General features: G+C 37.5%; 1 protein-coding gene across 3 annotated transcripts in view; it reads right to left on the bottom strand.

Annotated features, from left to right (window-relative positions):
• The window catches only part of Ccdc175 (coiled-coil domain containing 175), a 66,491-nt gene that overhangs the window by 8,515 nt on the left and 36,439 nt on the right, over positions 1-21,537 (bottom strand). For all 3 annotated transcript variants that reach the window (XM_046461094.2, XM_058584618.1, XM_058584619.1), the window contains 6 exons: positions 21,253-21,388; positions 20,614-20,745; positions 15,256-15,394; positions 6,720-6,799; positions 5,142-5,294; positions 1,653-1,755 (listed from right to left, as the gene is read on the bottom strand). In XM_046461094.2, the coding sequence (XP_046317050.1) occupies positions 1,653-1,755; positions 5,142-5,294; positions 6,720-6,799; positions 15,256-15,394; positions 20,614-20,745; positions 21,253-21,388 (743 nt within the window). The remainder of the gene's footprint in view (positions 1-1,652; positions 1,756-5,141; positions 5,295-6,719; positions 6,800-15,255; positions 15,395-20,613; positions 20,746-21,252; positions 21,389-21,537) is intronic.

The following is a 21,537-nucleotide window of genomic DNA, read 5'->3' as shown; positions in this document are numbered from 1 at the left end:
TGTGTGTGTATAGTTGTAGTTGGACACAATACCTTTATTTATTTATTTACTTATTTATTTTTATGTGGTACTGAGGATCAAACCCGGTGCCTGGCATGTGCTAGGTGAGCACTCTACCACTGAGCCATAAACCCAGCCCTGAAAACAATGAAATTTAACCCTTACTTCAGAGCATATGAAAAATATTCACTTGAAATATGAGCCAGAGATCTAGACATCAAGGCTAAAACTAAAACTTGGTGAGAGAAAATCTTCAAGATCTTGGGGCAGGCAAAAATGTCTTACACAGGCACAAAAAGCATTAATCCTAAAAGACTTGAATAGATACATAGCAGATTGCAGTTTCCAAATATGGCCCCACAATACATTCCATTCCGGAAACCTGCTTGCTCCCAGTGAGGGGTGGTATTGGGGCCCTTCTCCCTTGTACTGGGTAACTGCCTTAACCCTTAGAGTAATGTGGCAGTGACACTCTGACTTCTGAGGCTAAGTCATAAAACTTCTACTTTGTCTTTTGGGATGTTTGCTTTGAGCAAAGCAGCTACATGCAGAGGCCACAAGGAGGTGTTTTGGCCAACTGGAGATCCACTAAGGTTTAGTTGAGAGCCAGCATAAACTTCAGACACAGGAATGAATGGGTCCTTAGATGATGCCAGTTCCCCACTGCAGCCCTCGTGCTGCCCCAGCTAATGCTTGTAGAGCAGATATCCATGGTCTCCAAGCTCCAATCACATTGTCAATTTGTGAGTGAAGTAACGATCTGTTTTAAGCCATTAGGTCTGTGATACTTGTTATGCTGCAAAATAACTGGTTGGTTCAAGACACTTCACAAAAGATAACACTAAAATGGCCCAAAATACGCATGAAATGATGATATTTGACAATATTACTCATAAGGAAAAGCAAATTAAAACCATAATAAAGTACCATTCCATATGTATTTAAATGGTTAAAATGTGAACACTTTAAAGTGTTCTGTAAATTTTAAGTAATAGGAATTCTTCCAGATCACTAGTGAAATGAAAAATCGGTACAATCATTTTGTACTTTAAGAAAATTGGCAGTTTCTTAAAAGGCAATCATATGTTAAACATATAATCCAGCAATTCCACTCCTAGGTATTTACCCAAGAGAGAAAAAAACATATTCACAAAAATACTTGTCATGAAATGTTCACAGCTACTTCATTAATAATAACTTCAAACTGAGTGTCCTTTAATTGGTGGATGAATAAACAAACTATGGTATAGCCATACAAAGAAATAATAACATACAGCTATAAAGAAAAGCAAACTAATGAGACAAGGAAAAACGTGAACAAATCTTAAAAAACATTTCATTTGGTCCAAGGACCTCAGTACAAATGTGTAAAAACTATTATTTCATTTATTATTAGTGTTAGAAAGCAGATCAATGGTTCCCAGGAATTGGAGGTGGGAGTGGGAGATCGAACATAAAGAGACAGCAAGGAAAATGTTGCAATGATGAAAATCTCTATATCTCACTATGGAGGTAGTGGTTACAGTTATGTACATTTTCCAAAATTCATTACACTTAAAAATATGTGCACTTTATTATAAGCAAACTATTAAAATAAATTTCGGCGAAACAAAACTGTTATGTGCAAGGCGTACCCATGACACATTACTTACTGTGCTCAGCTATCAGTTGCCACGATGCGTCACTTAAGTCGTGTATAAGGGCTTCTTGGCCTTTTCTGTATTTCTCTACGTTGATCTTCATATATAAAATATACTGGAAATGAAAGGCATGTGATTGTTTTTAGAAGTTTAGTTGCTGTGGATTAAATATCCATTTAGTCATTCAGCAAACACGTATTGATTCCTCTGTGCCACCAACTATCCTACGTGTGAGGCGACAGTGGTGAACGAGCTTTTCCAAGCTTCCATCTGTGGAGAGATCCTGCTTCCTATTAAGCATTTCAGCAGCAATAAACATGGTATTCTGAATATAATTTTCCAAAATAAGGAATTAAAAGATGTTCTGTCTGAATGCATCATGTACACACACACACACACACACACAGTTCCTTATGCAAAATGTGTGGGCAGCTGAAGTCACAAATAAGTAATTATTGAGGTATGAGACCCCATGGAATTGCCTACTTGATTGAGAGGTTTCATTAGATAATGTGATGGTGGTGTTAGTAGTCAGGGTAATAAGAACATGGATTTCTGTTCTGATCACCCAATACTCAGAAGTTTAAAAATCTAATGTCTCTAGGAATTCTAAAGATGTGGGCTTTGGGATAAATATTTGGCACTAGCCCAGTTTACCCAGAGAGAAACAGGCAAATACTATAAATTATGGATAAAACTCTTAGTACTGAGAGCCATAGAAGGGGTGCACATGAAACTGTTGCATAGAAATGTTTATAACCATGGATTAGAGTCTACTTATGTATATTTGATCTTGTGTCACTCCTAGCATGGCTTGCCTGCTTATAGTAAACTAAAGTGAAAGGAACCTTAAGCCAAGTCCCAAGTATTATTTCTGCCTCTCTTTGAGCCTGGATGATTGTCAGCCTGGTTCAGCTGGATTTTCCTGTTTCTCTCAGAACTCTCTGACTATCCTCTCTTGGTCTCCTTTGATCTCCTCTTCCACAGTTTGTGCCTTCCAAATTGATTTCCTATACATAGCTCACTGATCTCATTCAACACACTGTCCCTGAAGAGATCTTCCATATATAAATCCTGCCACTGTGCTAATGACACTCAGAGAGACTTCTCCCCTGAGCTCCTAACTTGGTGTGATTAGGTGCTCTTACTCTACAGCACTATCTGGACCCTGTCCACACTGTTGCACTTAACATATGAATTGTATTCACTTATATATGCATCTCTTCAGCTAGACTATGAGCTTCCAAAGGGTAGAATCTTACTCATTCACTATGCTTTGCCAAGTGCTTGGGACTCAGTGGATATTTAAAGTAAAGGGACATGGTCAGCAAAGCAGAGAGTGGTGAGTGAATAAGACAGGTCATGTTGGCCTAGTAGATGCTATTGAACCAAAATACAGAATCTAATCATATCAATCTTTCATATAGGCATCATTTGGTCACCTATTGACAAAATACCAATAACAGTCCCAATTCTTTTAATGAATAATTGATATCATTTTGATAGCCAGAGAGTCTAATTGAATATTTCTATGGGTGGATGAAATGCCTGATGAGTTTGTTTCAAAGGCTAGAAGAACAGGGGCACGTTGCATGTGTGTGGTTATTGGTGATGGCACATATTTTGGCTCTTTGAAGCACAGTTACCTTTTAAAAGTACATTAGTACTTATTATGCTATTTTAATTCACCAAGAAAACATAAAGTACATGGTCGGATAACTATTGTGAAGGAATTTCCCAATGCCATTGCACTAGACATTGGTGGGCCACTTTCCCTAACCATCTTTCTGCTGTAGGACTGAGTGCTTTGTATTTTGTTTTGGCTATTAAATTTTTTAAAAAATGTAAAGCCTCCATTTTCTCATCTATAAAAGGGACATAATATATCATCTGCTTTATATGTGGTTATTGTGAACATCAAATGAGACTGAATCCCTCTAACATGCAAGGCATTGTGCAAAACACTTGGGGAACTTGGTATAGACTCTGATCTTGAAGGTCATTATGGCTTAATAAAAAATGCATTTCTTGGGGCTGGAGATATAGCTCAGATGGTAGAGTGCCTTCCTTGAATGCACAAGGCCCTGGATTCAATCCCCAGCACCACGAAAACAGAAAAAAAAATGCATTTCTTTTGCATTTTCGGTTTACAAGGGAGTAACATTTATTAGGAGTTATTCCTATTTTAAAAGGATGAAAATGATGCCCACAGGTTAGGTGACCTGCCCCAAATCAGTTTCACCAGAGAATGACAAACTCTAATCCAGGTCATCAAATTAGAGAAAATTACACAACTTTTTGTTATTGTTTTGTTATACAATATGAAATACGAAAATCTATGTACTTTAAAATATATTTATGTATACACTATATATATAGATAATATATTCAGTCATTCATTATATGCACCAATTAGAGGTATTAAAATTCAGTGGCATATATCTAAGTTTTAGGCATAATATTTTAACACATTAAATTGAGCAAATTAAGTATAAATGAGTAAAACTTGATCTTTTGAGATTGAGACTTTAATTTTAGGGGTCAGATAAACAAATTCATTTGCTATAAAAGAGTTATAATCAATATGAAACAGACAACTTAATTTTTTAAAATGGGAGAAAAATACTCGAATGGCTGCTTCTTTGAGGAGCTATCCAAGTGGCTAGCAACATATGAATGGTGCTCTATTATTCATCAGGAAAATGAAGATTAGCCTGACTTTGCCACACATCCAACAAAATGGTTAAACTGAAAAAGATAAGGGGTTGGGAGATAGCTTAGTTGTAGAAGACTGGCCTAGCATGCATGAGACCCTAGGTTCAATCCCCTGCACACACACACACACACACACACACAAAGGGAAACGATCCTTCTAAACACATGAAAGAAAGAAAGAGAGATGGTTTTAGTGAGACTGTAGAACAACTAGTGCTGTTATGCATTGCTGGTAAGAGTGGCAATTGGTGCAAAGCTCTGGAGAGATCACCAATCAGTAGTAAAGTGGAAGATGCGTGTCCTTATGACCCTGAAATTTCACATGAGATTCATACCCAACAGAAACATGTACATATGTTCACCAAGAAAAAAAAAAGATACTTAGATGTACATAGTAACACTCTCTGTAATGGCCCCAAGTCAGCAACTCTCCAAACCCCCATCCACAATAGAGCGTATTAATATGGTACAGTCATAGAATGGAATACTACACAGAACTAACCACACTCAACAATAAGGATGAACCTCAGCATGAGCAAAAGAGTGTATACTGTTTCATTCTAAGCATCAAATGTTCAAGATCAGGCAAAGCTTGTCACTGGTATTAGAAGCCAATAGTGATACTCTTGTGGAGAGGCAATTAGTGGCTAGAAGGATGTAGAAAATACCTGGATACTGTTAATTCTTTGTTCTAAGAGTTATCTTCTTTTCTCACACAAGTATTATTGATCTGAAGCCAAAAGCAATCGAAAACCATTATGCAAAATGAGGTACTCTTGAACTTACCCTTTTTAATTTTTCATTTTCCACGAGCAAAAGGCTTGCTTTTTGATCATTTATAAAGATTTCATTTTCTAACTTCTTTAGAATTTCAAAATGATCATTGACTTTCTTGCTTTCAAGATCTAGTAATTCTTTTAGTTCTTGCTTAATTTTCTCCTGCTCAAACATAAAAGCCACAATTATCTCACAGAGTTCAAAGAATAGGACACAAGAAAACTGGCCTACATAGATTATAGTCAGAGCTTGACTCTAAATTAATTCCTGAAGCTGAGACTATAAACATTTTTTCCTAGAAAAACTTACGGACTCCAAAGCTGACTGGTGAAAATTTATTCATGGACTTTGAGAAGGGGGTCACATTTAAAACCTCCAGACATGGAGACAACTTTACAAATAGTAAATACTTTGATGTATGAACAACTGCCTGGCCCCCCAAAAAGGGGGGGGGAATTTATTGAGGTTTTAACAAAGAATTTAATATTTCTTAAAGGAAAAAGATTATTACTTTATGGATTTTTAAAAATTATTTATTGAATTCTGAATTCTCTAGTCAGTGCTCAGTTGTTCTACTGCTACAAATCACCTGGTCAATCATCACCAAAGACATCTAATTTAAAAAAGAGAACTGTTTTTATATGAGACTTATAATTGTCTCCTTCATAATCTCTTTATAACATATTACAAGTTACTTTTGGGAGGGTGGTAACTGGGGATTTAACTCAGGGGCACTTGACCACTGAGCTACAACTTTGTATTTTATTTAGAGACAGGGTCTCACTGAATTTCTTAGCACCTCAAAGTTGCTGAGGCTGGCTTTGAACTCTCAATCCTCCTGTCTCAGCCTCCTGAGCTGCTGGGATTACAGGCATGCACCACCGTGCCTGGCACAAGTTACCTTTTGATATCAGTGCACCTCAAAGAAGAGGATGTTTCTAATTAACTGAATTTATGCACATTACTTATCACAAATTATTAATTATAAATTTTAAACAAGTAGTAAACTTCTCTTTGCCTGTTCCTATTTCATCCACCCCCATACAACCTTTGCCAATTCATCCTTAAAAAACATTATCTTTCTTCACCTTATCAAGAAGAAAACTGGATTTTCCTCTCCTGTTGGTGGTTCTTAGTTGTATCTCTCTCTCACACACATATGTGTGAGCCTGCATGTGCATGCATGTGTGGATGTATGACCACAAGATGTTCCAAATTTAAAAACATTGGCATTGGCCAGGCGTGGTGGTCCACACTTGTAACCCCGGTGGCTCAGGAGGCTAAGGCAGGAGGATCGCAAGTTCAAAGCCAGCCTCAGCATCTTAGTGAGACCCTACAAAACTTGGTGAGATCCTGTCTCAAAATAAAAAATAAAAAGGGCTGGGGATGTAGCTCAGTGGTAATGTGCCCCTGGGTTTAATCCCTGGTACCAAATATAAAAACAAAAACAAAATAAAAAAAATGGCATTGAAGCAGTAAGTTTAATAAATGTGGATTTCAGGGTACCAGGTATTTTCAAGGTAACAGGTAAATATACTGCTTGCATATGCCGGAATTGTAAAAAAATAAAGAATGAATACCCTTTACCGTATTATCTAAGTATTTTGAAAATTCGCTTGCCAACTTAGTAATGCTACTGCACATTATCTTCTCCTCCTGCTGTTGAGCTATTAAAAAAGAGAAAGAGAGAATAACTACCCACAATGGTCTTTAGTTAACTAACATTAATCAAAGTAAGGCATGTACCCAGTTTAGACAGTCAAATTTTAAAGTATTACCATAATTGAAATCAGCCATCAGGCGCTCCCAAAGCTCACTCTTCAGAATCTAACATTTTAAAAACTCTTTTTATGTCCTTTCTTCCTGCTCAAACAATTTTCTTTAAAAATATGCTTATCAGAATTCATTGATTTACAGTTTTAAGGCATTTTCTGTCTCTTAAAGGAGGGTACATAATATGTAATATTTTCACACCCACAAACCCCATCTGCACCCACCACATCACCATTTCCTCCTTCTACTCTCCCCACGAAATCATGTTTTTTTATTTAAACAAAGTTTAATTGTTTAGATCATATGATTCATCAATGAACCAAGCTTTATAGTATGATTTCATTTTCTCTCTTTTGTTTTTCCTGGAGTTAAAAAATGCCTCAATTTGAAAAAAAAATATTTTGTTTAGTGTTCCATGTATGTATCATTAACCAATACCAAAATCTACAAGGGATTTTTCTGCATATGTCATCAAACACACAAGCAAATCTATCAGTTTCATATCTTTTCCTCCCACACTGCCCCTCTGACATGCCTTCCAGAGACTTCTTTTCCTTAGGCCTGCTTTACAGCTGACCTCCTCTTCTCCCCTTTGCGTTTTCTTTTTCTCTTCCTCCTATTTCCTAAATCTCATATCATTCACTTTTTCCTGTTTTATTCCCTGAACTTGTTGAAGCAAATTCTTTCCTAGCTCCAAGAGAAAGACTGAATGAGAAAAAATGTTTTGAGATATTATACATGGATGTCTGTATTCTGTATCTATACTTCATTGATGGTGTGGGTGATTATCTAATGTTGAAAATTCTATTTCCTCAGAATTTCAAAGTTTTCTTACTTCTAGTATAATCATGCTAGTAAGAGGTCTGAAACCATTCTAATTCATAACCAAAAATCTTTAGGATGCTCTCTTTCTCATTTTATCCCTGAAATTCCACAGTAATGTGACTTAGTGTGCTTTTATAAATTGGGAGATTTGATGGGACCTTTTGAAGTTGGAAACTCATGTTATTTTTCATTTTTTAAAAAAATATTTATTTTTTAGTTGGACACAACATTTTTATTTTATTTATTTTTTTAATGTGGTGTTGAGGAGTAGTTAGTTCTCCAAGTCAAATCTCCTCTTTGAGCAACTGACTGAGTCCTCCTCCTCATGCTTGCAAAGAAATTGGATCAGATGTTTCCAAACTGCAACATCAGATAGAGCTGAGGGCAGAAGACAGCACTGTACCCAGATCCCCTTCCACAGCTCAGCTTGGTAAATGTTGTCAGCCAGCCGTGGCAGTTTCATGCTAAGAAACAGAAAAGTTTTTCTATAAAGTCAAATACAATAAAGTATTACTAGAACCCAGGGCCTTGCACGTGCTAGGTGAGCGCTCTACCTCTGAGCCACAATCTCAGTCCCTTATTTTTCATTTTTGAGAAATTTCTGATATTTTAAGAAATAATTTCATCCTTTACATTTTTCTTATTCTCATTTTCTAGCCTCTTTGTTGATTAAATATTTAATATCTCAGAATAATCTTTTAATTTTCTTATCCTTTTCAACCTTCCTTGTGTCTTTATTTGTCATTCTATTTTAGAGATATTTCCTTAAATTTTCCTATAATTTTTCTATGGAATTTAAAAATATTAGCTATTACAGTTTTAATTTCTAAACATTTTTTATACTCTGTTATTTTAGCATTCTTTTCCTTTTCCAGAAATGCGATAACTTTCTTTGTCTAAGAATATATTCATATGCTCTTTGCCTTGTTTATGTTTTCACCAAGCTCTCTGTTTCTGTCTTTACCTCTGGATTCTTCACATTTTTGAGGATCTTTGTCCAATCCTTTTTAAGAGTAAGACACTAAAAGATTTGCCTGCTTGTGGGCTTCAGGGAGCAGTGATCAGGAAGACCCAGTCATTTTTGGAGGGCCTCTCAAATGCTAGTAACTCTTGTGGGGCTTCTCTCTGAACTGTTCAGTTACCTTTCAGGAAGACTCCTTCATCAGGGTGGGGTAAGAGTTGAGAGGAGTAATCCTGTTCTCATTTTATTAAAACTATTTAAATTTAGGATTTAGTAGTTTACTTTTATGTTGTTTCTCTCCAAACTTAGTAAAGGTAGAACCAATTACTTTAAATACTAATATGGGGAATTTTTTCTTTTTCTTACATAAGTTTGTATCTTTATGTTGAATTTTCCCACAAAATTTTCTGTTTCTTAACAGGAAACTGCCAAACCGGGCTGGCAGCATTTACCAAGCTGAGCTGTGGAAGGGGATCTGGGTACAAGGCTGTCTTCTGCCCTCATCCCTACCTGATGTTGCAGTTTGGAAACATCTGGTCCAATTTCTTTGCAAGCATGAGGAGGAGGACTCAGTCAGTTGCACAAAGAGGAGATTTGACTTGGAGGTCTAACTACTCCTTATAAAGACTTCCTTCCAACAAGTCTCATGGGTCATCTTGGTCTTCACAGTAACAGGGTTAGGCCAGTGCCAGTGACTTCCTACATTCAGCAGAGAGAAAATTTTTTCTTCATGGGGTCCTTTCCCTGTAGGCATTTGCTATTCATATTTCTTTTTTTTTATTGGTTGTTCAAAACATTACAAAGCTCTTGACATATCATATTTCATACATTTGATTCAAGTGGGTTATGAACTCCCATTTTTACCCCAAATACAGATTGCAGAATCACATCGGTTACACATCCACGTTTTTACATAATGCCATACTAGTGACTGTTGTATTCTGCTACCTTTTCTATCCTCTACTATCCCCCCTCCCCTCCTCTCCCCTCCCATCTTTTCTCCCTACCCCATCTACTGTAATTCATTTCTCCCTCTTGTTTTTTTCCCCTTTCCCCTCACTTCCTCTTATATGTAATTTTGTATAACAATGAGGGTCTCCTTGCATTTCCATGCAATTTCCCTTCTCTTTCCCTTTCCCTCCCACCTCTCATCTCTGTTTAATGTTAATGTTTTCCTCATGCTCTTCCTCCCTGCTCTATTCTTAGTTGCTCTCCTTATATCAAAGAAGACATTTGGCATTTGTTTTTTAGGGATTGGCTAGCTTCACTTAGCATAATCTGCTCTAGTGCCATCCATTTTTCTGCAAATTCCATGATTTTGTCATTTTTTAGTGCTGCGTAATAATCCATTGTGTATAAATGCCACATTTTAAAATTTTTTTATTTTTTAAATTAAAATATGTATTTTTTATTATTAGTTGTTCGAAACATTACAAAGCTCTTGACATATCATATTTCATACATTTGATTCAAGCAGATTATAAACTCCCATTTTTACCCTATATACATATTGCAGATTCACATCAGTTACACATCCACTTTTTTACCTACTGCCATACTAGTGTCTGTTGTATTCTGCTGCCTTTCCTATCCTCTACTATCCCCCCTCCCCTCCCCTCCCCTCCCATCTTTTCTCCCTACCCCATCTACTGTAATTCATTTCTCCCCCTTGTTTTTTTCCCTTTCCCCTCACTTCCTCTTATATGTAATTTTGTATAACAATGAGGGTCTCCTTCCATTTCCTTGCAATTTCCCTTTTCTCTCCCTTTCCCTCCCCCCTCTCGTCCCTGTTTAGTGGTGATCTTCTTCTCATGCTCTTCCTCTCTATTCTGTTCTTAGTTGCTCTCCTTATATCAAAGATGACATTTGGCATTTGTTTTTTTAGGGATTGGCTAGCTTCACTTAGCATAATCTGCTCTAGTGCCATCCATTTCCCTGCACATTCCATGATTTTGTCATTTTTAGTGCACAGTAATACTCCATTGTGTATAAATGCCACATTTTTTTTTATCCATTCATATATTGAAGGGCATCTAGGTTGGTTCCACAGTCTAGCTATTGTGAATTGTGCTGCTATGAACATTGTTGTAGCAGTGTCCCTACAGTACGCTCTTTTAAGGTCTTTAGGAAATAGACCGAGAAGGGGAATAGCTGGGTCAAATGGTGGTTCCATTCCCAGCTTTCCAAGAAATCTCCATACTGCTTTCCAAATTGGCTGCACCAATTTGCAGTCCCACCAGCAATGTACAAGTGTACCCTTTTCCCCACATCCTCGCCAGCACTTGTTGTTGTTTGACTTCATAATGGCTGCCAATCTTACTGGAGTGAGATGGTATCTTAGGGTGGTTTTGATTTGCATTTCTCTGACTGCTAGAGATGGTGAGCATTTTTTCATGTACTTGTTGATTGATTGTATGTCCTCCTCTGAGAAGTGTCTGTTCAGGTCCTTGGCCCATTTGTTGATTGGGTTGTTTGTTCTTTTATTGTTTAATTTTTTGAGTTCTTTGTATACTATGGATATTAGGGCTCTATCTGAAGTGTGAGGAGTAAAAATTTGTTCCCAGGATGTAGGCTCCCTATTTACCTCTCTTATTGTTTCTCTTGCTGAGAAAAAACTTTTTAGTTTAAGTAAGTCCCATTTGTTGATTCTTGTTATTAACTCTTGTGCTATGGGTGTCCTATTAAGGAATTTGGAGCCCGATGTGTGTGTGGTAAAAATTTGTACCCATACTATAGGCTCTCTATTCACCTCATTGATTGTTTCTTTTGCTGAGAAGAAGCTTTTTAGTTTCAATCCATCTCATTTATTGATTCTTAATTTTATTTCTTGCACTTTAGGAATTTTGTTAAGAAAGTCAGAGCCTAATCCAACATGATGAAGATTTGGGCCTACTTTTTCTTCTTTTAGGTGCAAGGACTCTGGTCTAATTCCTAGGTGCTCTCTCCTAGGTACTCTCTCCTAGGTGCTGAAGCACACTGGTTTTCCCACTATCTCTTGTTTTGTTCTTCCTCTCTTCCTTCTTTTCTCTGCTTTCTTTAACATCTCCTCTCTTTACCTTGATACACCTTGAGTTGAGTTTTGTGCATGTAGAGAGATAGGGGGTTAATTTCATTTTGCTACATATGGATTTCCAGTTTTCCCAGAACCATTTGTTAAAGAGGCTATCTTTTCTCCAATGTGTGTTTTGGGCGCCTTTGTCTACTATGAGATAACTGTATTTATGTGGGTTGTCTCTGTGTCCTCTATTCTTTATCACTGGTCTACATGTCTGTTTTTGTTTGCCAACACCATGCCATGTTTGTTACTGTAGTATACTTTAAGTTCTGGTATTGTGATGCCTCCTGCTTCACTCTTCTTGCTAAGTATTACTTTGGCTATTCTGGGTCTCTTATTTTTCTAAATGAATTTTATGATTGCCTTTTCTATTTCTATAGGTGTGATGTTGCGATTTTAATTGGTATTACATTAAAACTGTATAGCACTTTTGGTAGTACCACCATTTTGACAACATTAAATCTGCCTATCCAAGAGCATGGAAGATCTTTCCGTCTTCTAAGGTCTTCTTCAATTGCTTTCTTTAGTGTTCTGTAGTTTTCCTTGTGGAAGTCTTTCACCTCTTTTGTTAAATTGATTCCCAAGTGTTTTGTGTTTTGTTTTGTTTTTGTTTTTGTTTTGAGGCTCTTGTGAATGGGGTGGTTGCCGCAGTCTGGCTGGGCACAAAATCACAAGCCACTCAAGCAGGAACAAACTTTATTTTTGAAACTGCCGCCAATGCCCCGTAAGCTCCCAGGAAGATTGCCGACCGACCCACGCGGTGTTCTCCAGGACCCCAACAGGAAGTCCCTCCTCTGGAATTCCCTCCTACCGCACTTCCCCAACCAACTCTCCAGGAGTCCTGTAGCAGGCCAAAGTGGACAGCAGGAGTCCAATATCCATATGAATGCAGATCTTAACATAATCATATCATCTCAATGGCTTGCTGGCGTCACCTTTCAACCAAAAATGCCATGCATCATATTACTTGGCTGTGGCTCTTAGCAGGTGGTTTTCCTAATTTCTATTCCTGAGGATTCATCAGTGATGTATAGAAATGCATTTGATTTTTGAGTATTGATTTTATATCCTGTTACTTTGCTGAATCATTTATTAAATCTAGAAGTTTTATGCTAAAATTTTTTGGATGCTGTAAGTATAGAATCATGTCATTGGCAAATCATGATAGTTTGTTTTTTCATATTAAAATTCCTTTAATTTCTTTGGTCTGTCTAATTGCTCTGTCTAGAGTTTCAAGGACTATGTTAAATAAAAGTGGTGAAACAGGGCATCTCTACCTTGTTCCAGTTTTTAGAGGGAATGCTTCCAGTTTTTTTTCCATTTAGAATGATATTGGCCATGGGTTTAGGATGTATGGTTTTACAATGTTGAAGTGTGTTCCTACTATTCCTAGTTTTTCTAGTGTTTTGAACATGAAATGGTGCTGTATTTTGTCAAATTTCTCTGTATCTATTAATATGATTTTAATTTTTGAGTCTATTGATGTGGTAAATTATATTTATTGACTTCTACATGTTGAATCAACCTTGCATCCCTGGGATGAACCCCACTTGATCATGGTGCACTAGCTTTTCAATAAGTTTTGTATGTGATTTGCCAGAATTTTATTGAGAATGTTTGCATCTATGTTCATCAGGGATATTGGTCTGAAGTTTTCTTTCCTTGATGAGTCTTTGTCTGTTTTTGATATTATGGTGATACTAGCTTTGTAGAATGAGTTTGGAAGGGTTCCCTTCCTTTCTATTTCATGGAATAATTTGAGGAGTACTAGTATTAATTCTTGTCTGAAGGTCTTGTAGAACTTGGCTGAGAATCCATCTGGTCCCGGGTTTTTCTTGATTGATAGGCTTTTGATGGCATCTTCTATTTCCTTGCTTGAAACTAATCTGTTTAAAATGTATGCCCTCCTTATTCAGTTTGGGCAGATCATATGCCTCTAGAAATTTGTTGATGTCTTTGGGATTTTCTATTTTATTGGAGTATAGATTTTCAAAATAGTTTCTAATTATCTTCTGTATGGAATTATATTTTTAAAAAATCTTTTACACACATTAGGTTGTGAGGGAGCAAAGAAGCATGTGTTTCATCCATCACATTTAACTAAAAGCCACAGCACTGTGCTCTGTGTGACCTGAGCCTATGCAGGCTGTCTGTAAGTGGAGCACTGGGAGGTGCTCTCTCCTAAGTGCTGAAGCACATTGGTTTCCACTCTTTCTTGTTTTGTTCTCCTCTCTTCCTTTTCTCTGCTTTCTTTAACATCTCCTCTCTTTACCTTAAGAGATTCAATACTTGCAATGTATTGGTCACCTTTAAACTCAGAGACTTTATCATGTCCCACACCCACTACAAAATGGGATAGGAGGAAAAGTTGTGCAAGTAGAAATCTGGAAATAAAATACCTACATATTGTGAGTCTGGTTAAAAGTAATAAAGGGCCAGGAAAACCTACACTAAGTTGTAAATGAAAATCTGGAAAGAAGTGGAAAGTCAACTGAGAAATGGGAAGGGGACTGATTATCTAGGTCCTTCTTATTAGAGTTGTAAAAACCTCTCTTGGCAGTAATCACTATTCATTTTTGAATGTTTGTTTATTTTTACATTGGAACATATTGGGCTTCCTCCTTAATGTTCCATTTTGACATTTTAAATTTTAATTCCTGCCCCCATGTTCATTTTTGCTACCTGGTCATTCCCACTCCCACCCCAGTGGATGCTTTTTGCTCCCATTCCAGTTTTTTTCTGTAACTTTTGATTCTGGCCTGCTGATTAACACAACTCTTCTCTCATCATCTATAAAACATAGGCTCTGGAAGTGGTTCCTGCTTAAAGACCTGCACAGACTCCCTAGATATCGATTCTCTTCTCCCCAAATGCAACACAAGAGGCAAAACTCTGGGATGATTCTGGACCTTGGGTTCAGGATTAGATGATCACACTTAATTCTTGTGGAGAAAATGATTTTTTTATATCAAACACACATGTGATTATGCTATGTAATAGAATGCAAAATATGCATGCTTGCAGACATTGTTCACATCTTCTACTAAGCTCCCAGATCAAGACAATTTTCACCTATCTTTACCTTAGGTGTAGGTTAGTGAAAAACACACACACACATTTATCACATTTACACTGATAAATGTAAAGTCATAGCTAGAAGTAATATATAATTTGCAAATTCAGATTAAGAAACAAAAAAAAATTTCTCCATGTGGTAGCTGATATAGGAGCTAGTTCTACCTTTATAAGTATGGAAAGAAACAATATAATACAGTGAATGGCTAATTATTAATTTTAAATAGTCTTTAGAAGAGAAAGAAAACATTTGACAGTAGAAATAATAAGGTTGTGATGTGAAGGCGTGGAGAAGCGTTAATTAGTAGATTAGGGGAAAATTAGGAAAGAGAGAGTAAAAGGAAGTGGAAAAAGTTGGATGGATTTCACCATGACTTCTCTGGATTGAAAGGGAACCTGGGATGGAAATTAATTACCAAATACTTCATGTGTACCTGTAAAAATGTTATAGAGCTCTTCTAACTTTTTATATTTGATTTCATACTCTTCTTCTGCTTCCTGAAGTTGTGGAATATATTCAATTAGTTCTTCTTGTTTCTCTTTGTGAATTTGTACTTCGTGAACATATAATTCCTTTAAAGAAAATAAAGCTGGTTGAGAAGTGTGATTTTGGAGAATTTACCAACAATTTAGAATTCTGTTTTCTAACCTGAGGTTCCCAGAACAGTATCTGATATAGTAGGTAGTCAATAAATATTTGTATTCTCACCACTGACTCCTTCACAATCTAGTTAAGGATATTAGATTTAATTGCCTCTCCAAAGATCCTTCAGTTATTAATCTTTACTGATACATTTCTATTTCTATGTTATGCACAACAAAAAATATAATTGAGAAAAAATTTCCCTTGGTTGATCATATTTCATGAAAAAAGGGCATCACAATAATAAACAAAGTCTAAGGAATGTGCATGTAAGTAAAATTTGGGAAGAGGATTAGAAATAATTGGATATAATATTGCAACAAATAGAAAAAAGTACCCAAAGCAAAACATAAAGATGCCTGCTTACTTAATCAAAAGTTTTATTTAGTTTCAAATGCATTTATAGTTGGGTTTCTTTTAGCAAATCAGAGAGGGTGGGTATTTGGACATCCTTTTGATGGAGAAGCTTGGCTGCACTTTAACTAATACATTGATATGCTGATCTGTTATGTCTCCTCCCAAATTGCCATGAGAATCCTTATGAATAAATGGAGAAAGATGAAAATGCATATAAGAAAATAAAACAAACATCATAATTTAAGAATAATGTGGAAGTGGGAATCAATTTCTCCAAACTGCAATATTGAGCAGGTAAAGAAACTCAATCTACCATTTATACTACATTCTCTATATGTTAGTGTATTCATTCATTCCCATCCCATCACTCGGCTTGGGTTGCCAATGCTGCCCTGACAAGAAACCAGGTTGATTTAATGCCTTGAGTGATGGTGTGGGGTCCTAAGTGCAGTGCGTTTAAGACAAGTTAAGTTGTTGCTCGTCTATGGGCTCAGGTTGTTGGAGTAGGGCCGCCAATCAAGTCCACACCTTCTTCAATTCCTTCCTCAGTATGTCTGATTTCTACGCCACATGCATATTTAGTTCAGTGATGATGAGCTCCAGCTTCTGCTGAGTCTCAATCTCAAGAACTTGGAGGCATGGAAGAGAGAGAAAAAAAAAGAAAACAAAAACATGCAGTCTCCTGTCCAAGCTCATGGGTTCCAACGCATTCTGCAAGTCTCAGTTTGTCTTGCTCCTCAAGTGCCTGTCCTGCTGACTTCAGGCTTGAGTACCCAGGTGTATCGCTGACAGCCTGTGGAAATTCTGTAGCCAGCAAACTTTATTGCAGAAGATCAAATCCTATAATAAATCACTTATCTAGAGGCTCTGCTTCTCTGATCAGACCCTGTCTGATGTGTGGGACCCAGTAGATCCAATGGTACTCAGCATGGCAGGCAAGATCACAATATGCACATAACTGGTGAAGGTTCTGACAGAATTAACGTGGAGGCCCCTGGCCTATGGAAGAGTCAGTCACCACACTGCCTGGGAAACACTACCTCTAAATTTATATAAGTTTATATTATAACCAAGCAATTAATGTTCAGGACTGGTTTCCTTAGAACTTATGGATCAGAGACCAAAATAGTAGGAGGACTTCTTGCTCTTAAACCTAGTGGTTTTGCTTTCCTTCCTTGTGACTTTAGGCTCTGTTGGTTTAGAGAGGTTACTGCTGAAGAGAAGAATGATCCCACTAAAGGCAAGGGAACCAATAATGATTCCATAAATCAAACTCTGAGATTACTTTCTTTCCATTTGGGGCTTTTAATGCCACTGGACCAAAGACAGAAATGGTATTACATTGCATCCAAGGTTATTGATGTTGATTGTCAAGGGAAATATGTGTGCTATATAGTAATGGCACAAAAGCTCTCATCAGTCCTTGCCTTGCGTAAATGAGGCATGAAAGGACACAGCCCTGTAGTGGAACATGGTCTGGCAGAGTGCAAGCTGGAGGTATCTTTATAGTAGTTTTGCAGTTGATTGTCTTGTGTTTTGTAACCTGCCAATATTTCCACTTGCAAAGTCTTATACTTCTCTTTTACTTATTTTGCCTAATTGCATTGTATAAACTTGAGTACAATATTAAATAAGGTCCTTATTCCTTATTTGTGTTTCTATGGGAATTTTCTCCACTGTTTTACTATTAAGTATGGTGGTAAATTCTTAGCATTTATCATCAAAAAATATGGCAGGTCTTGAGGTATAGCTCAGTAGTAGAGCTTAGCATGTATATGTTCAACCCCCAGCACCAAAACCAAAACAAACAAACAAAAAATAAAATCTGAAATACAGACAGCTTCTTATCATCTCTTCTGTAACCTTTTTTTAAGCTACCTTTGTTTCTCACTTGGGTTACTGCTTAACTTCCCAGTTGGTCTTCCTACATCCACTTTTGCTTTCCTAAATTCTACTTAATTTGGCAGCTAGAGAGAAGCTATTTTTTTTAAGTTGTAATATTTTAACCCTCTACTCAGTACCTTCCAGTGACTTCCCAGCTCAGCAAAGCAAAGGATAAAGATCTTGCAAAGGCCTATAGGGACGTGGCAGATAGGGGCTGCTCCACCTGGATCCTCCCTCAAGGGATGAATCCCTGCTCTGTTGTGAGAAGTGTGGTTAACTGACACCTCCAGTGCTTGGCTTCTTCACCTCACCTCTCTAGCCAATGTCCTGCTCTTGCAGGTACAGCTCCCAATTGTGACCCAGCAAGAGGTTTTGTATGGTTTAGATCTGGACTGTCCTTCAAAGTCTCATGTGTTCAGAAGTGGGACTTTGAGGAATGATGGGATCATGAAGGCTCTGCCTTCACCAGTGGATTAACCCATTTATGGCTGAATGAACTACTGGGAGGAGGTCAACAACTTGTAGGCAGGTGGGACCTGTTCAGAGGAAGTGGGTCAAACGACAACGTGTCCTGGGAGGGTTTATCTCCCTCCTCTCTCTCTGCTTCCCTGATGCCATGAGCTGAGAAGTTTTCTTCCACCAGGCCCTTCCACCACGATATTCTGCCTCACCTTAGGTCCAGAGCAGTGGAACTGAATTACCATGGACTAAAACCTCTGAAACCATGAACAAAAATTAACTTTTCCTCCTCCAAGTTGTTTGATCGCAGCAACGAAAACCTGACTAATGCAGATGTCATGCAAGGGAGGGCTCTTCACCTGGGCAGTCCTCTATTGGAACCACTCTCCCTCTGTCAAGTTTGTCAGGTTACACAGATATTACTCCCTAATAAACCTTCACACTCCTGATTCTATTTAGCATCTGCTTCTGGCAGATGACTCCCCACCAGGTTGGCATTCCCCTCTGACTCAGAGATACCACCCCCTCATTATTCCTCAGATAGGACGGCCTTACCTCAGGGCCTCTGTGTTTAGCATGCCTTCTGCTAACAGCCATGTCTGCGGATACCTGCCTGGCATGCTGCCTCATCCACCTCTAGGGTGGAGCTCTTCCCTGACTACCCTATTGGCAAAGGCAGACAGACTGTAGGCCCTGTTCCACTTCCTTGCTTAATTTTCTTTGAAGCATTAATCAGCATCCCCTATACACGTTCCATTTATCATTTATTTCCAGCCTCGTGTCACTAGAATTTGAGTTCCACAAGAGTAGAGCTTTTATCTATTTTTTTTAATACCCTGAAGAAAGACAGTCTCCCAGAATGTGTTGTAAGCAACAGAGGAATGCTTTCCACCCTGACTCTTCTTCCTTCTGTTTCTTCCACTTTACTACGACCGTGTAGTAATCTGAGCGCTGGTTTCTTTCTTTTGTTTGTTCTCTGAGTGAAGCCAGTTTCCATTTTACTTCTTCTAACTTTCTGGTCATCATCTGCCAACATTTCTTCTCTGGGTTCCTATAGTTTCATATTGATGATCTGCCTTTGCCACCTCTATTAAGCTAATTAAAAAAAATCCACAGAGAAATGTGTGATCACAGTTTTCATCTGTTGCATGGTGCCAGTTTTCTGAAGTGCTACTCATTTGTTGGAAAGTTTTGTTCCCCTTTTCACTTGCTTTTCCCATATTATTTTTGAATGGAAGATGTGTCTTCTTTTGTTTTTTTGGATTACTTACATCAGAAAGAACTGACTACTGTTGGGCAAGTTATCTGAAAGGGTTTCCATATTGTGTGGCAGGATGGGGGTAGATGGGGTAAGCAGAATTGGAATAGAGTAAAATTCTAAACTTTGAATTTTAAGGGCTTTCCTACTACTTTGCTACATAGTAAGAAACTGTTTTCTTCAAATAAAGTCCCTGTTTGATGTAACCAAAGCCTGGTCTTCCTCTTCAAACCTAATCAAGTTCAGGAAGACTTTTGGTAGGGATTCAGCTTGATTGCCCTGGTAAACAGGGCCAATTTTCTACATATATTTTCCCAGAATACTATAAATAAACAAAACCATTAGAATGGTACATGGAACTTCATGACCTATTAGATGCTGGTGTCTTCATTACCAGAGATAAACTAGCCTGAGATAAACTAGGTACATTCCAACTTGGATGAAAATCACTTTTATCCTGACCATTTTATATACCTTTCCTTCTGACCCAAATCATGGGAATCCTTTGGTCTTTTTGCCACCTAAGACTAGCTTCTGTCAGTAAGTCCCCAATAAATTGCACTCCATGGAACCTTGGATCTGTCTGCCTCTTTCTTCAGTCTCATAGCACCTTGGGGTTGATTCTCCTACTCTGTTGACTGGGTTTTCCAGAACATTCCTACTACCATTCTTGCCTTCTACCAGTGACTGCCTACCAGTGACTGCCTCTAAGAATCATGCCCTTACCTTTGAAGGTAGTATCATCTTGAAAAGATATGATTTTGTTGTGTTCTGCAGATCTGCAACCTCTGGATTCCTGGATACTTTCAATGCCTGTTCTACCTACGTCCCCCAGAATTCATGCCCTACTTCAATCCAGGTTGGCTTTTGGAAGTTTCTAAGTCATTGTGGTGACCTCTTTACTCTCCTCAGTTTCCCTGCCACCTTTCTTTCTTCAGGGCTCTGCCAGTATCCAGGGATGTTGCCAGCAGCTCTGCATTATTTGAAGTGTATGATTTTTTTTTAACCAGAAAAATATTTCTCATTTCTCTATTTCTATTTCTTTTTCAGGAAAAGAAGAAGAAAGATTCAGAGTAAAATTGTAGTCTTGTTCATACTGGAAGATTTATTTTACATTTAACTGATTAGAATAGCATGTAATAGTATCCCGCCCCCCACATCCGAAATTGTGAGATATAAAGTGAAAATTACCTCATATTTCTTTAACTCCAGAATTAACAGTTTTTCTTTTAAAGTAAATTCCTCCTCTTCCTCTTGTAATTCTGTTGAAAGTTTTTCGATCTGTACCACAAATTCATCGATTTCATTTCTTCTAGCAAGGGTCTAATTACAGAAAATTGAAGACTTGTCATTTCTTCTGTGGTGGTCAGTCTTACATTTTTCAAACAGCCTTCCTCACATGAGACTTGCCTGTGATTTCAAGTTATATGATGCCTTAGTAACCCTCTAGAAATTAAGCTCTTCACCAAATGATATCTATAAAATGGCACCAGGATGGGAGGGGTGGGGGATGGTGTGTGGACAGAAGGCAAACCTGGGAGCTAATCAAGGATGTTCAGTCTCACATTTTAAGAGAGAGCTCCCTTAATAAGTTTCTGGTTACATGCTTCAAAAACAAGTTCTGGAGAGAATTGCTGCTCCATTTGCTAAATCCTTCTAGTTAATATGCAGGAAATGGAAACATTTCTGAAAAAAGTTAAATAATACACTATGATATAAGTAGAAGGAAAATACCTTTTAATAATATAAGGTTTAATCAAATATTGAAGGAGCATCACTGATATATACGTAAGGAACTACAGTAATTCTAAGCACCTCAGGTTCCCTTACCTCTTCAAGTAATTCAGTTCGTCTCTTTTCCGAATGTTCAATGTTTTCTATAGTTTGATTTATTTCATTCTTTATGTTAGTTACCCAACGATTATGTTTTTTTCTTAAACATAATATTTTCCACTGATTTAAAATACTAGGGATTAAAATAAAAATACTGATAATTAAATTGACCCAGCAGTTTACCAAAAAGAAGAATTCAAAGCAAAACAAGTCCTACTGTGATTTAACATCATCGTTCCTAGCATCAGTGATGTAGATTGCACATGAGAACCCATTGTCCCA

The sequence above is a fragment of the Marmota monax genome, unplaced genomic scaffold (assembly GCF_021218885.2).
Source record: "Marmota monax isolate L192 unplaced genomic scaffold, Marmota_monax_Labrador192_F-V1.1 WCK01_AAM20220418_F8-fsc00001, whole genome shotgun sequence".
NCBI classification, from domain to species: Eukaryota; Metazoa; Chordata; class Mammalia; order Rodentia; family Sciuridae; genus Marmota; species Marmota monax.
The sequence above is the reverse complement of the archived record's forward strand: the minus strand, read 5'-3'. Positions and strand labels throughout refer to the sequence as shown.